Raw genomic sequence first — 20,145 nt, 5'->3', positions numbered from 1 at the left:
GCGTCTTACATTTCCCTCACCCTTGGCACAGACCTTGAGCAACTTGAAGGTGGCGCAGTTTGCCTGCGTCACCGTTTTCTGGTCGAGTAAGATTATTGAGACTCCAACCCACAGCACCGCTACCACCTAGATTCTGCAGACCAAGAACCTACCCTTCCCAACAAGATGCCTACAGTACCATTCAAGGTCAAAGCGGTCTTCGAATACAAGTCGGACGAGCCGGATGATTTGAATTTCGAAAATGGACAGATAATCACCGTTACCGATGAGGAGGACGCAGACTGGTACACCGGAGAATACGTGAATGCTTCTGGAGAAAAGCTGGAGGGGATTTTCCCCCGGAATTTTGTCGAGAAATATGAGCCGGCCATTCCTTCACGGCCAGCAAGAGCTCCAAAGCGTGCACCCGTCCCTGATGCCGCAGAATCTGTCCCAGAACCTCCGGCACCACCACCAGTCCCTCACCCAGCCGAGCTTGCTGAGACATTGCAGGAAGAGGAGAGAGAGCTTCCCAGGGAGGCCGCGCAACCGATTAAAGAAGAACCTGTAGTGTCGCCACCAGTGACAATGCCTTCCGCTCCTGATGCACCAGCGTTACTATCGAGGTCTCCTCCCCCACCATCGGCGTCAAAGGCTCCTCCTGTGGCGGAGAAACCAACATCGAGTTCCTTTAAGGACCGGATCGCTGCTTTCAATAAACCTGCTGCGGCACCAGTCGCGCCTTACAAGCCAGGAGGCAATACCAGCTCTGGGTTTATCAAGAAACCATTCGTCGCACCTCCACCTAGCAGGAACGCCTATGTCCCACCGCCTCGCGAGCCCCCTATCCAAAAACCATACAGACGTGAGGAAGATTCCAGTTTCAATGAGCCGGAGCCGAGAGAGGCTCCTGCAACAGATTCTCTTCCACAAGAGACTGAAGCGAATGATCCGCCGAAGCCTCAAAGTCTGAAAGACAGAATAGCATTGCTGCAGAAACAACAATTGGAACAAGCCGCACGTAATGCCGAGAAGAAAGACAAGCCAAAGAAGCCACCGAAGAAACGAATGGAGCTTTCTGAAGATGTTGAGCAAGTCCCCGCGGCAGAGCCAGCTCTGGCCCAAATACACACCAATGAGACGGTAGGTCGTCCATCTGGTGATATGGCCGAGGAGGAAGATGACATTGCTCGTGGGCCTCCACCGCGCCGCTTGTCTGGTCTCGCTATCGTCACGCCGCAGCCTCAACCGTCACGCGAACTGGTGAGCGATACGAACGACGCCGATGATTCTGGTGCCGGAGATGACGAGGACGCTCATGAGACATCTACTGAGGAAGAGAGACCGAAGTCTAAAGGCATTGATCAGCCAAGCCCCGAAGCTCCCAGGAAGAAATCGGCTGAGGATGATCGGCGAGCGGAGGCCGAAGATGAAGACGATGAAGAGGAAGAGGAAGAGGACCCAGAAATTCGTCGGAGAAGAGAACTGCGGGATAGGATGGCCAAGATGAGTGGAGGCATGGGAATGATGGGCATGTTTGGACCACCGGGAGGGATGGGTTTTCCTGGAGCAGCAAGGAAGCACAAACCTGCGGATACCAGTCGCCAGACCTCGGAGGACCATGAACAGGAACAATCTCAAGAAAGAGCGGCACCAGTGCGCGTTATAGCATTGCCCGGCATGTCTATTGCGACTCCGAAGCGACAAGAGGAACCGGAACCCGCTGAAGAGAGTGATGAGGAACAGACAGCACGGCCTACACCTCAAGAATCCGCGGTACAAGCCGAGACTGATGACTACATCTCCCGGCCGCCACAGCGACGCTCCACAGATCGTTCTGTCCCTCCACCTCTGCAGGGTAAGTTCAAGGAACTAGAATGAGGAAAAAGGATTGTACTGACGATATAGCTCGACCACCTCCTCCGGCACCCCCTCGCGAAGACCGAGCCGTTCCACCACCACCTCAGTCTCCTACCTGTACGTAGCTATTCTCTCATGCTTTTGGGCCCCTCACTTAACTCTCACAGCGCGCCCTGTGCCGCCTCCAATTCCGACAATGCCTCCGGCTTCGGAGTTGAAACCGGATCAGGAAGATGATTATGAGGACGAGGGCCCTGAAGACGATGTTCCGGTCAAGTCACCAATTGCAGAACCCGCGACCAGCCCTCTTGGAGTTCCTCCCGCCCCTCCCATCAGAATTGCCGAGCAGCCGAAGTTGGATACATCTGAAAACGCCGTATCTCCCGCTGCTGCTGATAAACGCGCCAGCCGTCCTCCTCCGCCGATCCCTATGAGTCCATCAGCCGCTTCTCCTCAGACAAGAGCTCCCCCCCCTCCTCCGCCAGGCCTTCCGCCCACTCGACGCTCAACGAGCGATTCTCGGGGGTTCGGGACTGTTCAATCTCCCCGGGCTGATGGAAGCGATGACGAAGAAGTGACAGAATACGACGGAGATTACGACACTGACATCGCTTCTAGTGCAAAGCACAAGGATGCTCTGAAATCTCATAATCGAGATTCCAGTTTTGACGAGGGAATGCTCACAGATGATGCGATGAAGCCTCCCAAGAGTCCACCGGCGAGGGCCGTACCTCCATTGCCCCCGGTTGCTGCACCACGAGATATCCCGCCTCCACCACCTCCTCAATCTGCTCCAAAGCCGAGGAAGTCGATGGATGCTCCTCGTGCAGCTCCTCCTCCTATCCCACCCCCTAAAGTGGCTGAAGATGATGAATATGACCCATACCGATATTCTGGCCCCCAACACAGCACATCACTTCATCCTAGCAAGGCGCCATACTCTACCATGTTGCAATCCCCGAAAGAGGAGAGGGAAGAAGATGATATGTATGGTGTAACTCCCCAGCAAACTCATATTCCACCTCTGCCTGCCGAAAGAAGTGCTCCTCCGCCGCCGCCGCCAACTGAGAGGGTGGATTACACGCCACCTCCAACCTTTGCTCCCCCACCACCTACAGTTTCTCCACGCCAATCTCTTGACGTGAAGAGATCCGGCACTGTTTCTCGACGTTCAATGGACCATTCTCGGACGAGTGGCGAACAGGGGTATATTGCTCACGATATCGACCTAGGAAGAGACTCGATGTGGTGGACCCAGGAAAACGTACCGCCTCCGTCATTGTACGGGCGACCTGACGTCCTTTATGAGATGGAGACCTCTTCCTCAACAAAACGAAGAGGAAAGACAATGGTTTCAAGGGACATCTACGTCCTGTACATGGATTATTCTCAGACGACTATCAATGCCAGCTTTGATGCGTCTGATCCGTCTCACGTCACATTAGAGCAGCATCACCAGCGTCCGCCAGCGGCACCTAGACGCGACCAACTCGAAAACGCTTCGGGACAGTTTGGTGCACAGATGGCCAGGACCGCCAGCAGCCTCGCGGGCACCACGGTTGGCGATGGATCGGCTCGAGCACTCGTTCTGGGGCTGCTGAAGCAACATTCCACAGCTTTATTACCGGTTGGGACAAGAGCTTATGGCGCTCTCGTCTATGCCAACCTGGGCAATGCGTCGACCCAACAATTCGACGAAATTCGCCCAGGAGATATTGTCACTTTCCGCAACGCAAAGTTCTCAGGCCACAAGGGGGGCTTGCATGCGAAATACAGTGTGGATGTTGGTAAACCAGAGCACGTGGCAGTCGTGATAGACTGGGATGGGACGAAGAAGAAGATCCATGCATGGGAGCAAGGCCGGGAACTCGAGAAGGGGAAGAAGCCCAAAGTCAAGGAAGAGAGTTTCAAGGTTGGTGATTTAAAGAGTGGAGAGGTCATGGTGTGGAGAGTCATGCCGAGAACTTGGGTGGGCTGGGATACTGGCAAGTCTTGACTGGAGCGCGTGCTGAGAGCTTGATCGTCCAGAGTGAGGGCAGGTCGAATGAGCTGGCTGTTTTGTGAGTGGAATGATTCACGATAGGAAATAAAATCAAGACACGACTCCGGATACTCATTATGAATGGTTTTTGACACGGTAAAGCAGATATAGTCGGTGTAGTTAGTTCATAGGATGCGTGCAAGGTGGCTACAAGGCTGGGTGAGCACGGAGTCTCGGCCGAATTGGCCCCCTTCTTAGGCTCCTTGGCGAATCCCGGTCATCATAGCATCCCTCGGTGCCGCTTTGCCACTGCCACTACCGTTGAGACCAAAGAACATCAACTTGGTCAGCACTCCACCACGTCTTTCTCCTTGTTCCTCAACCTCTACTGCGTTTACATACCCTGAGCCTCCGGTCCTCTGCGCCGACAATACCTGTGTGTTAATCAAAGCTCGAACACGACGGCGATCGCGTCGTTTCGTCTCACGAGATTCTTCTAATCATGTCTTCTTCCGTCGATGAAGAAGCCACCATCTCCATTCCCAGTCTCGCCTTCGTCGCCGTGCTGGGCTACTTCATCTACCGCTACTTTTTCTCCTCTCCAAGATCTAGCGCGACCGCTGGTCAAACATCATCGTCTCGAAACAATGGTCTCCGGTTTACGCCCGCGCAGGTCGATCAGATAGCGCAGATGTTTCCGCAACTCAATCGTCGAGATATCATGTGGGATTTGCATCGGAATAGGGGCAGTGTGCAGGCAACCACCGAAAGAGTGCTGATGGGACGAGGTCTTGATCCTGTGAGCTACTATCCATCTCCGAGATTTGGCTTTGAATGGATGTTGATATGGATATGACAGGCACCACCTTCTTTTCAACCGCCGACTTCATTTCTGACTGCCTCTGCTGAATCAACGATGTCGAGCGCATCTACAACCTCGACAAAGCCCCCGCCTCCGGATTTAATCACACGATACAATCTGCAAGCCCGGATCAATTCGAAAGGGAAAGAGAAGGAGGAAGAATCGCCGCCACCGGGATGGGCCAGCAGCAAAGATGCCCGCCAAAAGATGCTGCAAAGAAGGAGAGACGAGATGATTCTGGCAGCACGGAGGAAACTGCAGGAAATGGAGGCAGAAAATGAAGCTCCTCCACCGTCGTGACTGATTTCGTGTTTCGAGGGGGTCTTTCGAGGCATAAAACACTGGGCCATTGTCGGTGTGGGAGTGGATGAGTTCGCGGTCCTTGCATGGGTTCAATGAACATATATTGTTATGCGTTATGAGAGGCCTTTTCATGTCATTTCGTCGTCTCTGTCATTATCATCATCGCCATCATTGTTGTATCGCCGGTTCTCTCTTTCTTCTTCTTCCCGCTCTCGTCTCCCTTGTTCTCTGCTGGCGTCGATCTTTCTCAGTCCATCCATCACACCAGTCACGAAGCCTCTGGATTCGGATATTTCCATGGCACCAACGCCATCCAAGCGCACGCCTTGCCCATCTCCCGTCAAGGGCTCTACCTCTTTGCGCATCTTGGCCAGCCGAACTTCTCGCAAATCTCTCAACAACTGTCGTACTCTGTCGGGCTCCGGAACATCGTCGCTCGCTGATTCCAATAGCATCTCTGAGATCTCAAACCAGTGGTACGGTAATGCCGTGGGAAAGGCGTTTGCTGTACAAGAGTCTACGAAAGGTGACGAAGTGTAGAATGACATTCCCATATGGTCTGTCTGTCTCGTAGGGGGGATCTGTGGAGGAGGAGAGAACGAATCTTGAAAGTGTTTGGTCTCAAGGTCAAGTATCTCTTCCAGACTTTCGGCATAAAGCCAGGGTGGAGGCATGATATTGGCGCGTCGTTGCCGTTTCAGCAAGATCGCCAGCCACAGCGGCAGAGTCGATCGTTGCGGGGGAATTAGAGGACGTGTGGGACCCTGGTCATGAATATTGTCGCTCGTCAATGTTTATTCTACCCTGATTCTGGAGTCGGGAAATATAAAGATCTGCCTCGCACCTCAAGTGTCGCCGAGGTAGTGGGATAGACTTACGCCCAGTAAGTCGAGACGGTCGAGGCGCTGGCGCGGGATTACGGTCACCTGTTCCATTTCACAGAGGAAGGCCACTTCGGCAGGGAGGAGGCCCCGAGGATGAGGGAACGCCATTGTCTTTACAGCGCAGTGGAACCTGTTCTAAGTGGCATAGGAACCATCAATCGAATTCATTGAACCTCGCCGCGTCGACGCAGTTTGAGGTTTCTATGTTTCGCCCTAGAAGCGCACTTTACCATTTTGGGATTGCCCGTCCACTTCTCGCAACCTCTGGGTTCTGTTTCACTCTGCTCAACATACATACAACATTATATCTGGCCTATTCGCTGTCCTCGCCATGTCATACTTTGTCAGCCCAGAGTTCCTCCGAGTCGTTCTCCTGGGCTTCATCACCAGCTTACACATGACATGGCGACGGCTCGTCAATCGCCTCGTTCCCGTCCCTTACCTCGATGAAGTCTTCCATGTCCCTCAAGCTCAAGCATATTGGTTTGGGAGATGGTCACAATGGGATCCCAAAATCACCACCCCACCCGGTCTCTATGCCTTTTCGTACATTGTCAACTCGGTCCGAGACCTTTTCACTCTAGATTTCAAACCCTCGGTCAATGAGTGGAGATTCACCAATGTCCTGTTACTGTACATGTTACTCGTTGCATTATACATTTTAACGGCCGTAAGCAGGAAGACTGTCAATCACGAAAGTGTTCTTCAGCGGGAGTTCAGCATCATTTCATTTCCATTACTCTTCTTCTTTTCCGGCTTGTATTACACCGACTTGTTCAGCGTCTTTACTGTCGTCCTGGCCCAAATCCTCTGGTCTGCTGGGACGTCCGCCGAGGGAGGCAGAAAGATTTTGTATCAGTTCCTTCATCTTGCGACTGGCTTGATTTCCCTTGTGAGCAGACAGACGAACATCTTCTGGGTAGCAGTGTATATGGGAGGACTACAGATTGTGGACAGTGTCAAACGCGAGGTTGGGGCCCACAAAGTTCATGATCCTCCTATTGCTGAAGCATACTTTGAAGGTTAGAATAATGTGTTTTTGTCTCTCTGGTTCTCCCCCCTCTCTCTGTCTCCCTCAACTCATCGAATCAGTTCTCTAACCTCGATTCAGATTTTCCCATCACAAGCATTTCCCTCGCCCAATCCGGCTTGCCTATGATTCCTCAACTCCTTTTCGACCTCTGGCCACAACTATCCCTACTCATCTCCTTCACCGCTTTCGTCGTCTGGAATCGAGGCATTGTCCTTGGTGATAGAGACAACCACATCGTCACCCTTCATCTGCCGCAAATGCTCTACATCTGGCCGGTGGTGGTCTTCTTCTCCTGGCCTGTCCTCCTCCCTCAATTTTCCCATCTTTCTACCCTCCGCCGACGTCTACCGAGGTTGACGACGACAATTACCTTCCTCATCCTCATGATCATCACCATTCACCTCAACACCATCGTCCACCCCTTCACTCTCGCCGACAACCGTCACTACACATTCTACGTATTCCGCATCCTCAGACAACACTGGCTCGTCAAGTACACCGCCGTGCCCATCTACTTCGTCTGCGCATGTCTAGTCCTTGGAGCGCTTGGCGGAGCAACGGGACCCGACCCGACGTCCAAGTCAATCCGGATTCTAAACGGAGACGACACTGTGTGCGTGAGCTTTGTCCTCGTCTGGCTCATTGCGACTTCGCTGTCACTGGTCACCGCACCACTCGTCGAACCTCGATACTTCATCATTCCCTGGCTAATGTGGCGCTTAGCTGTCCCTGAATATATGCCGAAATCCGAAGCGCAACTCAAGGTCATTGAATTGGATAAGAAAACCTCCGCTTCTCATGACTCTTCGGCATCACAACCGACCTCCACCCTGCAGTCGATATTACGAATAGCGGCTTCGACATCCCCGTACCTCGAATTACTCTGGTACGTTCTCATCAATGTGGTGACATGCTATGTTTTCCTGTACAAAGGCTTCGAGTGGCCTCAGGAGCCGGGCTTGGTTCAAAGATTCATGTGGTAGATTTTTTTTCCCCTTCCTCCTGCTCAGGTACTTTGGCTTCGAAACTTTCTGAGAACGATGTCTCTCCCCTGGGCAAACGACTTACTTAGATAGTTTTAACCTTTACGAATATTCTCACGGAGGCCTTTTTCTTATCTCATATCTGCCACTCTCCAGCTATAATACGCCCTACAATTTTTTATTCCCCGACGAAGAGTTCGTGTTCATTTTCTTCTCCCAGGTTTGTCGATAGTTGCCGCGACCAACGTCCTCAGTTCCGAGCCTTCTCCTTTCTTCCACGGCTTCGCCAACCGCATCTCTGGGCCCTTTCTCACATTAGAGTGAGCACCGTCCACTCATGCTACTTCACCTCTCATCCTTGGATTAGACATTGACTACACTACCCAGCCTCATTACAGCGGCGACTTCATCATCAATCAACGGTCCGTCATACTCCTTCCGACCCCGTATGTAATACCAGACGATGCTGAAGATGATCACTCCGCTTGTCACAACGACAGAGTAATTCATCGTCTCGGCATCCACAGGCGTCACGGGAGGCCAGACACTCCAGAATATCACAAAGATCATATACACGCAGGCGTACGCGTTGTTGATCGTGCCGAGGACACCGGGGATGTGGAAAGGTCCCCATATCAGTGAGGCTTGGGCGACGGAGGCACGGCGGTCCGACGGCGGTATTGGTTCAGGTTTGTCGTTGAAGATGCCATTGTCGGGAGCAGGCGGGTTTGAATCGCCATTGGACGGCGAATCCAGCTTCTTGGCTTGCTCGGAACTACTGTTCCCATTTTCCTCAGCGATGGGGACCCCTGGTGTATCCTGCTCATGTGGCATCATGTGGCCTTTGATCCGATGATACAGCAAAAACGCGGCTGGAAGGAAGTACGAGCAGTAAAAACCGGTGATAGTCAAGGATATGACGTCGTTGAAGGCCGTATAGCTGCCAATATAGATGAGCGTCAAAAGGGCGGCAAACGTGGTTACAACGGCGACGCCAACGACCGGGATCCGACGCCGGCGTGAGACATGGCTGATGACTTTGCTGAACGGTGTGCCTTTGTCACGCGCGAATGACCATGTCATCCTGCTCGCGGTGGTGGTGATGCCGGTCGCACAGGCCCAGGTTAAGGCCAGGACTATGGCTCCCATGACTGTCGCGCCGGAGACGGACTGCACGCTGTCTATTGGGGCTACGTTAGAGGCGTGTGACAAGAGACGACACCTAAACGGGTACGTTCAAACGCACAAAGACTTACTGTAGAAGATTTGAATGAACGGGTATCCAGTGGCCGTTTCCAGGACAGCATCCACGTCACCTAGGCAAAACAGAATGGTTAACATCATGGCGAATCCCACCAACCCGTTAATGATCATGCTGGCACAGATGGCGCGAGGTATATTTAAAGCTGCACTGGCGACTTCTTCAGCCATGTGAACGGAGGCATCCGCGCCCACAAAGGTCGCGACGTTGCCGAGGAAACCCACACAATACGATAGTCCTTGTGTCGGCCACCCGCCTTCGTTTAAGCTTGTGGCGAAGACGAAATGGGCCGAGTTGTGAGGGGCGTACACCCAGAGAACTGCCATGATGGCGATGAAGCCCGCGATGTGGAAGACGATGATGAAGATCTCAAATTTGGGAAGCGCGCCTGGTATAACGACGTTGATGAAGATGGCAACAGCGATGACCAGCCACGCAAGCAGGGTGCCATGCCATTGTTTCGGGTCGTAGTCGGGGTAGTCGAGAATGATCAGGCCCTGGATGATTGTGCCGGCGAAGATAGTCTCGGTCGCAACCGTGGCAATCCATGCGAGCGACGTCAACCATCCAATGATGTAGCTGGAAAACACCTTCCATCGTGGTGGGGCCAGCATGTAGACCCAATAGTATTGGCCTCCTGCAATCGGGGCCATGGACGCAAGTTCTGAGATAACGGTGTACACCGACAGAGTCGACGACCAAGCTATGATGAAGCCATACACCAAGCCTGCTGGACCGCCATTGTCGAAGCCCTGGCTAAAGAGCGCCAATACTGTCTCCCAGGTGATCAATTCGCAGACGGCAAAGCCAAAGAGGGACCAAAACCCGAAACGTCGCTTGAGGACTTGTTTCTTACCCAGGAGGGCTAATGTGTTGCGGTCGGTATCGTCTATGGCTGGCGACATGGCGTTTTGGGGGCGGCCGTTCAGGGAGGTCAGAAAGAAAAAGGCAAGGATAAAATATTTCGAGAAGCTGTCGTGTCCTTCTCGTCTCACAAACTGACTTTACCCAAGACGGGTAGAATTTCCTTTTGATCGGGGTGTACGCTGGGTCCTATGGACAAGCTGACAAAGGAGAGGAAGAAGAATGGACGAAAAGATAGTGTTTAGACAAGAGTGGGCAAAATATGGCCGAGCAGGGGAGGTCACGCGGAGGTGGCAAGATGGGAAAGGAATACCACCAGCTCCCCTCGAGATAGCCATCACAGTTAGCCGCAGCCGGTCGAACATGGGAGGTCAGCACGAGTTGATCGGTACTAGGTGCTGGGACGAAAACTTGAGGGCGTAACCACGTAAAAGCGGGCAATAATCCGAGGTGCGTGCAAGAAGCTTTTGCCGAGGCGAGCCACAGCCCGTCCCATTTCAACCTTAAAAAGCTTGCCAGAGCTTGTCCTGAATGGGACCTTCTTCTCCGCGGTGAACGATGTACATCAGCTTGGTGTCCGAGGCCAATAACCAGATGAGAGGATTTCGCGAGAATCCACGGATAATACGAGGCCACTCGATTCTGCACTCAGCAGAGGAGTTTCGGACCGCTCCACTGGGGCTGACAAAGGGTGTCCTGTGTGCCTTCTGAAGGTGATACGGCAACGAACATCTCCTCTAGGGATATTGGATGCCAACATGTGTAAGTCTTCAGCTTTTCTAGATGATACTCGGGTGCCCCAGTGGGGTGTTGAAGGATAAGTCATTGCGTGGTAGGCGTTTCCTAAAGCCAGCAGGAATATGGCTTTCGAATCTTCTTCCTTTCAACTACCACTCAAGGCTGCAGCATATCAATTCCTGGAGCCTGATGAGCTGCTACCACTGGCTGCCTCTGTTCGTAAATCGTATATTTTCTTGGCAGCAATGTCAATAGTGTGGCTGGTGTAGTGATCAGCCACACAATAACTAACGAGGCGCAGTCAGCTTTCAAAGTGGGGGGAGCTGGCGATGTCCAAGAAACCTTCCTTTTAAGGGTGACGTATTGCCTCACCATCGATCGCCTCTCAGGCCATTGCGTCTCGGTTTCTTTAAAAGACCTTCAAGGCCCCAACTCGTGAAAAATTCCTTTTCTCTCGATACACCCTGCTCCATTCATCGTTTCCCGAAAATAGTCTTTTCACCCTACAACTCCGGAATCACTACAATCAACATGTCGACCACCGTTCATGTCAAGGGCATCTCGCATGAGACGACTGAAAAGGAGGTTAGGGACTTCTTCAGCTTTTGGTAACTACGAACCACTGTCAGCAGTCTCGATACTCCACTGACTCTTTCTAAAGCGGCAAGATCAACTCCATTTCTGTTACTCCAGAGTCGGATGCTGCAGATGCCCCAAGGTCTGCCACTGTAACTTTCGAGAAGGAGACGTAAGTCTACACCGTTTCCGTGGCCCCAAATTTATCGAGTGTGTGAGTCTGACCATGAGCCAGCGCGGCCAAAACTGCCCTCCTTCTCGACAACACTCAGCTGGGAAAGTCCCAAGTCCACGTTTCCACCGCGAGCACCATTGACGATGTCGCATCCAAAGCAGGGGCCGCTGTTGCATCTGCCACCGGGGACGACCATATTGCTCAAGAAGACAAGCCTCGGTCAAGGATTGTCGCCGAATATCTCGCTCACGGTTACACTCTCTCAGACCATGTTATCTCCAAAGCCATCGTATTGGACAACAAGCACGGTTTCAGCACGAGATTTACCAATGCGTTAGCAAGCTTTGATAATAAATACAAGGCCACCGACACAGCCAAATCCATGGACAGTAAATACGGTGTCACAGACAAGGCTATGAGCGCCTGGGGTGGGTTGAATACTTACTTTGAGAAGGCTCTGGGGACACCTACTGGTCAAAGAGTCAGGCGGTTCTATCTCCAAGGCGACAAGCAAGTCAGAGATGTCCACAACGAAGCCAGACGACTCGCAGACCTCAAGGCAGGAAAGAAGCACGAAGCTGAACCGGTCCCTGGAACCGACAAGACCGTTTGCAAGTGTGGTGGCTCCGAAGGCGTTTGCGGTTGTGCCCCAGGCCATTGCAGCTGTGCCAACTGTGCCAAAAGCGATACCGGTGCCAATCAACCAGAACCAGTCCAAGGCACCGACAAGACAGTGTGCAAGTGTGGTGGTTCCGAACCATCATGTCCCTGCCCGCCAGGTCATTGCGCTTGTGCCAATTGTGCAAAGAGCAGCGCCGCAGCAACAACCGAAGCCAAGGAGGCGGCTCAGGCCAGCGGGCAACAATTGCCAGCTGGTAGTGTCTGAGTGGGACGATTTGCATTATTTGGTGGTTGATTCTCATTGAGATGGGACTATCAAAGGAGGAAATGGCGCTTGATTTGGCCTTTCTACCTATTCCGATCATGACGAGGCGGGTGGTTTCGAAAAGCTTGCTAGATTAGCTTTTTCCAATGAACGACTGTTTTGAGCTGTTCACTTTATCAGACGCTCTGCGAAGCCCCTTCCTTCCCTTTCACAAAATGTGCAATCCATTGAATTTTTCCGTACGATCCTCGATGACAGCAAACAACACCAATCCCGCAGCGAGATTTTCTCCTATTGAGGTCAGACTTTCGCTTTTCTGCGACAGAAGGCTCTCGACTTCGGTATTATTGAAGCTAATTACACACGTCTCCTGACCCTGTATTTGGACCCAATCGCCGAAGTGGACACATAGTTTGCAGAAAGATGAATGCCCTGGTATGCCACGAGAAATATCCTATCGGTGCTGAGGTCGAGTGAGAGCAATTACCATGGTAAATGTTTGGGAGACTGGGGAAGAGCAAGCTTCTTCTTCATCATCAGATGGCCCATCTTGTAGGAAGCGAATGCCAATGTGCATGCCAAACGGTTGTTTTCGGTTCGTGACAATTTCACCGCGGGGGCCAGGTACGTTCTGTGCCAATAGTGGAGTGCGACAGGACGCTGTTCCCAGCCGCCAAACTTGGACCGCCAGAACCCACCTCTTACTAATCGGTATATCTGTAGGTACATCCCAGCTGCATCTGCTCTTATTCACTAACTGGTAATGGACAAACTAAATACCAAGGGTAGCAACAGCAATCCTGGCAGAGCTCCTCGGGTCCCTGGGCACCAAAAAACTTCGGCCTTTTTGCCTTTGGCTGCGCCCCCAATGAACACCCGAACCAACCCAATACCACCCAGATTTTTTTCTCCTTCGCCATCTTTGATGACTCTTGTCTTCACCGACAACCCTTATATCGCATCATCGCAGTCTTCCCAGACAATCGCTTTCTTTTCCTTCTGTCGATCTTATCTCATCGCACTTCACCAGAGTATGAACAAGCCCTCAACCATCTCCGCGGACCGCTTCTGTGAGGCCTGCGACGAGCCTGGATAACTGGGCCGATCGTGAGCACCAGGCAAGGTGGAAGCTACACACACACACACACCAAAAAAGAGCGCACTGAATTAAGAAACAATTTATTTTCAAACATCAACCCAAAAAGTACGTGTTTTGCTGTATGCGTGATAGACCTTCTCCACGGCTAAACATATCGCAGCATCCCGAAAAATCCTTCAAGATGTGCTTCGAGCGCCTGATCAGCCTGAAGTGCCGCCACTACGAATCATACCAGTTGGACAAGGAAGGCTGCAAATTTCAGGCTGGCCGCAGGTGCCCAAATTATGTTCAATTAAAGATCCGCGAAGACAAGAACCGAAGCTGTCCCAACTGCAAGGCACAAGGATTGGCCACGTTCGGTGTTGCCAGTCCCAGTCTTAGATGGAGATAACGGCACACCACCAGTCGCAAAGATAATTGGTACAAATCTAGGGGTGGATAGTGGAGGAAAGATGATAGATGGGTACCCATGTGGTTCTTCTTCGGTTTGAATCTGTGTAGCTTGGAACCTTTGGGGCGGGAATAGACATCTGTATGGCCACACAACAAGACGGTGGAGATTTCACGCGCTTGTCAATTGGAGACAACCTGCACATCAAAGAAATTGCATTCATTTTTTTTTTTTTTTTCTTCTTCCGCAAGTATCGTCAAGCCGATCTCATGTCAACTGCGACATGGATTTCGACATCTCTTGCCAAGGAAGGATCTCAGGGCCCGTGATATGGTTCGATGGATTCCCATTCTTTCGTAACAACCAGACGTCATAAGCATGTAAGTGAAGGTGGGATGTCTGACTATGAGGTCAGGGTTGCATCTTTCTCGTCTCATATTATCTTTGAACAATCTTTGAACATCCTCTATTTCCATTGCTCGCCTTGTTTTCTTTCTGTCTCTCCCGAACGACTCGAACGACCCGACTTGATGTGAGTCCTACCTGGCCGATATGGACTAATATTTGTTTCTCACACTACCTCCAGACCCTCTGAGACCCGAACTCTGCTCTGCCATGTCCGCACCAAACCAAGGTCGTCAATCACCAGATCCCGAACGCCAAACGGGTGCTCAGCAGCAAGCTCATCCTTCCCAACCAGGCACCGGAAAGGTACGAAAACTTACTCGTGATGCTCAGGCTACAGCGATTGTGTCCAAATTCGGCCAAAATACTTCGCCGAGACATATCTCTCCGGTACTGAAGTGCTCCCACTGACGTCTTGATCAGATGGACAACTCCCAGGCAAAGAATAAAGGCAAAGAAGACCAGACTGCCAACCTCGAGAGTAACCCGGTACACATTCTTGCCGCCTCTGCCGAAGAGAAAACGAGTAAATCTCGGAAAGATGTTTGATTATACCAATTGCATAATGACGGAGGGGATAGAGAGAGATGGTATCAATGCACTACTGTGGGTTGTTGTTGTGAGAAGATGAATGGAGTCAAATCAGACATCACCTTCACGAGCGGAGGCTCATTGTTGAACCTATAACCTATTTCTGAGACTCCCCGGAACTCTTTTTCCCGAGTTCCCAACCTCCTTACTTCTCATAACAAGTTTCAAAAGATGTTCTCCGCTACGAGCTCTCAACTTGTTGGGAGCCTAAGAATCAGAATTCCTTCCAACGCAATTTCTGTGCTTCCCACCGAAAAAGTGCCTGGCACGCTACCAAAACTCCCTCGTAGAGGTCATCTATCCGCGAATCATCGACTTATTCGGGATTGGACAGATACCCCCGAATTTAGTGCCTCATTCCGATTCAACTCGACATGCAGCATGCGTGGATCTGAGAGGGTTCTCGTACCTCCCACTTCGGAGGCACTCCGGACCTAAGAATACTCTCTGTGACAACAAGGAAAACAGTCCTATCATCGCCTTATCGAGACGTCCACCGGCCGTATCCAACTAAGACTGATTCACAAGATATATTGGTCGGAAGAAGATCCCGTCAATATTTGAGAGGGCCTCCTGCGCAGGTGTCTTGCGACACCAATGATGTAATGGAAATCGAATCATGCGGGGGCGGGTCGGGCCGTGTTTTAGACCCGGTCACTAACTCAGCAACTCAGCAATGGCCACAGACTGCGCCCAAAGAACTATCGCACACCAGATCTCACTCGCCTTGCCCAGGAGTAGCAGTGTCCACGGCTGACTCAGTCATGTTTAGTCTCTTGTCTCTGTCTCTGAACGCATTATTTGTGTTCTATTTATCTCTCTCCGCATCAGTCAACGCCGCTGGTGAAAGTCCTTTGGTTGACGGTGCCTCCAAAAGAAGAGGCTACTTCAAGGGAGAGCTGATGCCCGTTAGCTGTTTGAATAGAACCATGTAAGTAGCAATATCACCATTTCACGTACGGTCACTTACGGCCGCAGCGATACCGGTGAGCATGTATGTTGATGTCCTCCTACAATCAGCTCCTAAGCCCCAATGCCACATTGCAATACCAGCGTCTCTATCCTGCTTTTGCGTACTTATACCAAACCGTCCAGATAACCGATGAGCATGGAAACCTACAATATATCCCTTTTCCCACCTGCAATGAGACGAATCAACCTCTGTCGTTCGCGTACAATACACCTCGAACCCAAACATGTACCATCGATCCGTTATCCGACGAACTGTACCATTTATTCGAATTCTTCGTCCACAGTGACGTACCTTTGACATGTCGCATTCCATCATATCCCTTATCCCAAGAAGATCCGGGAATAATCTCATCACTATCCGAGGTGGGAAGAGCGGGAGTTGATAAAGATCTTTGGACACCATTCACAATTGCTCTTCAAGGGACATTACAGTTGTCCCATCTCCACCTCTATACAAACATAAATGTCCTCTTTCACATGTCTCCCGACCCGAGTCCGTCCAAGACCTCCGCGCAATCACATCTGATTGCATCGACCGCATACTCTCTCCCCAATACCTCGTCCTCAGCGCCGGTAGAGGGTGCCAAGATTGTTCGTAATGAACCGATGGTGCTCACGTTCAATGTTGGATGGATAGATGGTGCCGTCTTACCGGGAATGGTTGGCCGCCCCGTACTTACCGTGAAAGATCACAGCCTGGGATTTTCGCTGTTGAGTTTCTTCGCCCTGGCTGCGAGCGCTGGTGTCGGAGCGATGGCAATGCTCGTGTATGAGAGACGAAAGAGCGGGAGAAGTGGCATTTACAGCAATGGAATATTGGGCGGGAATGTCGGGAATGGAATGGCAAGGAGTTCGGGTTACGGAGGATATGGCGGGTATAGCAGTAGTCTGGGTAAAAGAGATTGATTGGGGGTAGGAAGGTTTGGGATTCGACGAAATTTTGGACAGTCTCGAATATCCTTGACCATATTTTATGGTTCACCGTCTATCCCAGCAGGAGACCATCCTCTGACCCGGTCGCGACTCCGCCCACCTTCCACGCGCCGATAGCGATATCTGAGGACCTTATCAACCTGGGCACTTCGCGCGCCTCCCAGTCACCGCAAGGCTTGACAATATCCACATATCTGTCGCGTGGAATATCAAGCCCCACTGTATCCCTTGTGTCAGGAGGTGCTGAAGTGATGCATCCCCGGCGCCGGCCGACCTGATAATTTTCCATCGTTCCGTACGTGGTGCTGCAAGAGATGCGTCCATTCATTCCCCAAGAGAATTAATGCGGCAGAAGGAATGTCCCAAGCGAATCCATCTGATTTCTCAGTGTGATGGGTTGGAAAACCCAACAGATCCGCGCGGCTTCATCTCATCACCAACGAAGACCATGGGGCCAATTTTCATCACTTGCTTCATTCCTGTAAGGGACTAATTGGTATTCGCGACCATTCGGCGGCCTGTTTGGTCTCAACCGGTAGAGAAAGCAAAGAGTTCAAATTATTCTCACAAACTGGACATATCTATCTTCCCTCACAATAAGCAGGATTGAGACGAAAGAGGTCATGGTCCTCTTTTGCCTATAGGTTCTCACCTCGCTGCCACAGCCAGAATGTGTGACACAATGTTTGACTGGTCAGGCTGAAGAATATCGCCAGCAAGCCCCACCGACCTGCGCGAAATTCGAGAAACCCGAGACCAAAAATAGGCGGGCGACAATCAAGTGGGCCAACTAAAGTGGCTCCCTCCACTGTGATAAGCCACGTTTTTCTCTACCGGAGCCAAATCCGCCCCTCGAAGTATACAGTATATGACTCTACACCGCCTCCCATCAGTCTCTGCTGTCACACGACTTTGTTAATCCCTCGCCTGACAAGCGATCAAGTTCGCAAGCAATGCTGATCGACCATGAACACCTATCACCGGTCCAAGCTCGAGGCTTATCTTGTTGCCAAACTTATGAGAGCCGTATGTCTACGGCTGAGCCTCGTCTCGCGGTTAATTGCTAACACGAACTTGGTCTCAGCCTCGCCTCAATAGTACTTTTTGCTACAGCTTCTCCACTTTCAGGTTTCTCTTCGCTACCGACTTCTTGTAAGCGACCATCACTTCCTGCAGGCGCAGGTCCGGTGGCGCCATTATTTCTCCGCCCCAATTCTGTTCGTCCTTCGGCCGAGCCTTGCTCACTAGCGACAGTTTCAATATGCAAGAACAAAACGGGTGACGGGGTGGCTAGACAGCTGAGTCTGAATAGGTATATATAACTTGCGTGAGAGTCCAACCCAAGGCAACTCCAGCATCCGTCGCCCAACACCAACAGTCTTAGCAAAACACTTCAAAATCAAACAAAGCCCTTCACATCACTTCCTCGATATTCCACATCAATCAGCCAAAATGGTCACTTTCATCAGTACCATTTTTTCTCTCCTTCCTCTTATCTCCACCCTTGTCAGCGCCACACCCATCAACGCCCGTCAAACTCCCGCAGTCTCAGTAACCTTGATTGGTGCTGCCAACGCTCAATACACAATGGAAATCCCGGTCAACAGTGCCTTCACACACACCAACAACGACTTGAGCATCAGTCATATCAGTACCAGCGGTGGCGGACCTTGTGTCTTCTTCGGCGTCGATGGCGCCATCTACGTCTCCCCACCACAGGGTGGCTATGGCGATGTTGGCCCACCACAAACCATCGCCGGAGGTATCTGCGGGCCATTCCCTGGTCATGATTATGGCATGTGGTAAAAAAAAAAGGGGGGGGGGAGGGCAAGACTGTTTTGTTGAGTATGTGGGAAAATTCAATGGAGTTTCCGGACTTTGTGTTTTCAAGTACTTTTTGAACCCCTTCTGTCCTTGAATAGAACGACGACAAGACGTGATGGAGAACAATGTTTAGCATTTCGAGGAGTTTGGCTAAGCGAGTATGCATGTCACGACACTTGATGCGTTTATGGTTGAGATTTGATCCTTTTTGTTTCTCATTTGAGCATGACGCTGGATTTGAGAGTCCAAGCTTGTTATTTGGTCTTGCATATCTGGAAGAAACACGCTATCAAGACCACAATCAGAGCAGGGACAAAACTAAAACAGATATAGGAACACGTAAACGAAGAGAATTTATGATACTTCAAGCTCATCTTCTTCTCGTGTCTCTCTTGTCGTCAGTCAGAGTTCCTCTCTTTTCAGACACCTACCCCAAAACCCATAGAAAATCTTACAAATTCACTTCCATTATCGAATGATTCAGCTATCAGACGGGGTGCAACTTGAGATGTATTGAATGCTCTGTCTTCTATCAACGTGTTGCACTCCTGAGGACGTCTTTATAAACGTTGCGAAAGCCTAGTCGTTGCGCAGAACATCCGTCAGGGATGCCGTTGTCCATGGAACACCTCTAGCAGTGTGCTCTGCTCTCAGTTGCGGAGTCCGTTCATGGCAGTTCCCTGTTCGACATCAGCACATAAATGCGCAGAAAAGATCCTCGTAATTTCCAACGGAAGTAAAAACTTGCCCAGGACATTCCCCGTCATGCAAGGACAGCAAAAATTGAAAAAAGTCCCACTCCCCTTCCCAGTATGTAAACAAACCTATAACTCCAGAGTATTCGGAACTCTGTCTTAGCACTTCATATCTACTTTCCCTAGCCCTTTGAGGCTCAACTCCACGCCGAGCAGCATGGCAAGCGGCATTATACTGGACTCGAAGTTTGATCTCTCCCTCTAGAGATCACGAAGCCGGCTGATGATTTTCCTGCCTCTGCCCCAAGCATCTTCTTAGGGTGTGGTGTCATTGTACTCTTGATGTTGATTCTCATCTCTATCAAAAGTCGGAGGTGGGATCAGAACGCAGCTCAATCTCTTTTTGTGCCACAAGCCTTCTGGCTGCCAAATTAGATCGAGGGCGCTCTCTCGTGCTGATTGGTCGTGGTGGCCATGATTTTGAGCGTCTATTTGGCTCCCATTCTGTGATTGCGGCTGTGATCATCGCTCTACGACCTCACTTTCTTCTTCGGTTTGTGGTTCAGGAAGGTTCCCACGATAACTCGGACGGCATAGCATAGGCAATGGCATTCTGCGTGTTTGGGTTTCGTTATCGAATCTCAAACAATTCGCAAACATAGTCGGCATGGGTGGATGTAGATTCAGCGGCGGCAGAATTAGTGATGTTGGACTTGTACTTGGAGTCGATCAAGCACAGAGAGTATCAGCATGACTAGCGACCAACTTCATTGGGGAAAAGTCAAAGTGCACAAACTTTCCAAGATGGGTGGGGCAACAGAAATGTGGGAGGAAAAAAGGAACCATAAAC

The 20,145-nt window shown here is 51.1% G+C and overlaps 9 protein-coding genes across 9 annotated transcripts; 7 read left to right on the top strand and 2 right to left on the bottom strand.

Annotated features, from left to right (window-relative positions):
- Positions 1-165: 165 nt before the first annotated feature.
- Z518_08305 (uncharacterized protein) lies at positions 166-3,835 on the top strand (the record flags this gene model as incomplete). Its single annotated transcript, XM_013414046.1, has 3 exons — positions 166-1,837; positions 1,888-1,956; positions 2,007-3,835. 3 exons carry the CDS (start codon positions 166-168, stop codon positions 3,833-3,835), a joined length of 3,570 nt encoding a protein of 1,189 aa, XP_013269500.1.
- A 487-nt stretch (positions 3,836-4,322) lies between these two features.
- Positions 4,323-4,982, top strand: Z518_08304 (uncharacterized protein; the record flags this gene model as incomplete). Its single annotated transcript, XM_013414045.1, has 2 exons — positions 4,323-4,619; positions 4,680-4,982. 2 exons carry the CDS (start codon positions 4,323-4,325, stop codon positions 4,980-4,982), a joined length of 600 nt encoding a protein of 199 aa, XP_013269499.1.
- A 131-nt stretch (positions 4,983-5,113) lies between these two features.
- On the bottom strand, positions 5,114-5,977 carry Z518_08303 (uncharacterized protein; the record flags this gene model as incomplete). The annotated part of the gene is made up of 2 exons (XM_013414044.1): positions 5,114-5,749; positions 5,864-5,977. The coding sequence occupies 2 exons, from the start codon at positions 5,975-5,977 to the stop codon at positions 5,114-5,116; spliced, it is 750 nt and encodes a 249-aa protein (XP_013269498.1).
- A 223-nt stretch (positions 5,978-6,200) lies between these two features.
- Z518_08302 (uncharacterized protein) lies at positions 6,201-7,885 on the top strand (the record flags this gene model as incomplete). The annotated part of the gene is made up of 2 exons (XM_013414043.1): positions 6,201-6,891; positions 6,981-7,885. The coding sequence occupies 2 exons, from the start codon at positions 6,201-6,203 to the stop codon at positions 7,883-7,885; spliced, it is 1,596 nt and encodes a 531-aa protein (XP_013269497.1).
- A 363-nt stretch (positions 7,886-8,248) lies between these two features.
- Positions 8,249-10,051, bottom strand: Z518_08301 (uncharacterized protein; the record flags this gene model as incomplete). Its single annotated transcript, XM_013414042.1, has 2 exons — positions 8,249-9,066; positions 9,142-10,051. The coding sequence occupies 2 exons, from the start codon at positions 10,049-10,051 to the stop codon at positions 8,249-8,251; spliced, it is 1,728 nt and encodes a 575-aa protein (XP_013269496.1).
- Positions 10,052-11,279: 1,228 nt separating this feature from the next.
- On the top strand, positions 11,280-12,385 carry Z518_08300 (uncharacterized protein; the record flags this gene model as incomplete). The annotated part of the gene is made up of 3 exons (XM_013414041.1): positions 11,280-11,356; positions 11,410-11,496; positions 11,560-12,385. 3 exons carry the CDS (start codon positions 11,280-11,282, stop codon positions 12,383-12,385), a joined length of 990 nt encoding a protein of 329 aa, XP_013269495.1.
- Positions 12,386-14,490: 2,105 nt separating this feature from the next.
- Positions 14,491-14,829, top strand: Z518_08299 (uncharacterized protein; the record flags this gene model as incomplete). Its single annotated transcript, XM_013414040.1, has 2 exons — positions 14,491-14,586; positions 14,704-14,829. 2 exons carry the CDS (start codon positions 14,491-14,493, stop codon positions 14,827-14,829), a joined length of 222 nt encoding a protein of 73 aa, XP_013269494.1.
- Positions 14,830-15,873: 1,044 nt separating this feature from the next.
- Z518_08298 (uncharacterized protein) lies at positions 15,874-16,749 on the top strand (the record flags this gene model as incomplete). Its single annotated transcript, XM_013414039.1, has 1 exon — positions 15,874-16,749. One exon carries the CDS (start codon positions 15,874-15,876, stop codon positions 16,747-16,749), a length of 876 nt encoding a protein of 291 aa, XP_013269493.1.
- A 1,479-nt stretch (positions 16,750-18,228) lies between these two features.
- Positions 18,229-18,582, top strand: Z518_08297 (uncharacterized protein; the record flags this gene model as incomplete). Its single annotated transcript, XM_013414038.1, has 1 exon — positions 18,229-18,582. One exon carries the CDS (start codon positions 18,229-18,231, stop codon positions 18,580-18,582), a length of 354 nt encoding a protein of 117 aa, XP_013269492.1.
- Between the last annotated feature and the right edge of the window lie 1,563 nt (positions 18,583-20,145).

Source organism: Rhinocladiella mackenziei (assembly GCF_000835555.1).
Source record: "Rhinocladiella mackenziei CBS 650.93 unplaced genomic scaffold supercont1.6, whole genome shotgun sequence".
Taxonomy (NCBI): Eukaryota; Fungi; Ascomycota; class Eurotiomycetes; order Chaetothyriales; family Herpotrichiellaceae; genus Rhinocladiella; species Rhinocladiella mackenziei.
Note: the sequence above shows the minus strand (reverse complement) of the source record. Positions and strands in the feature narration are given on the sequence as shown.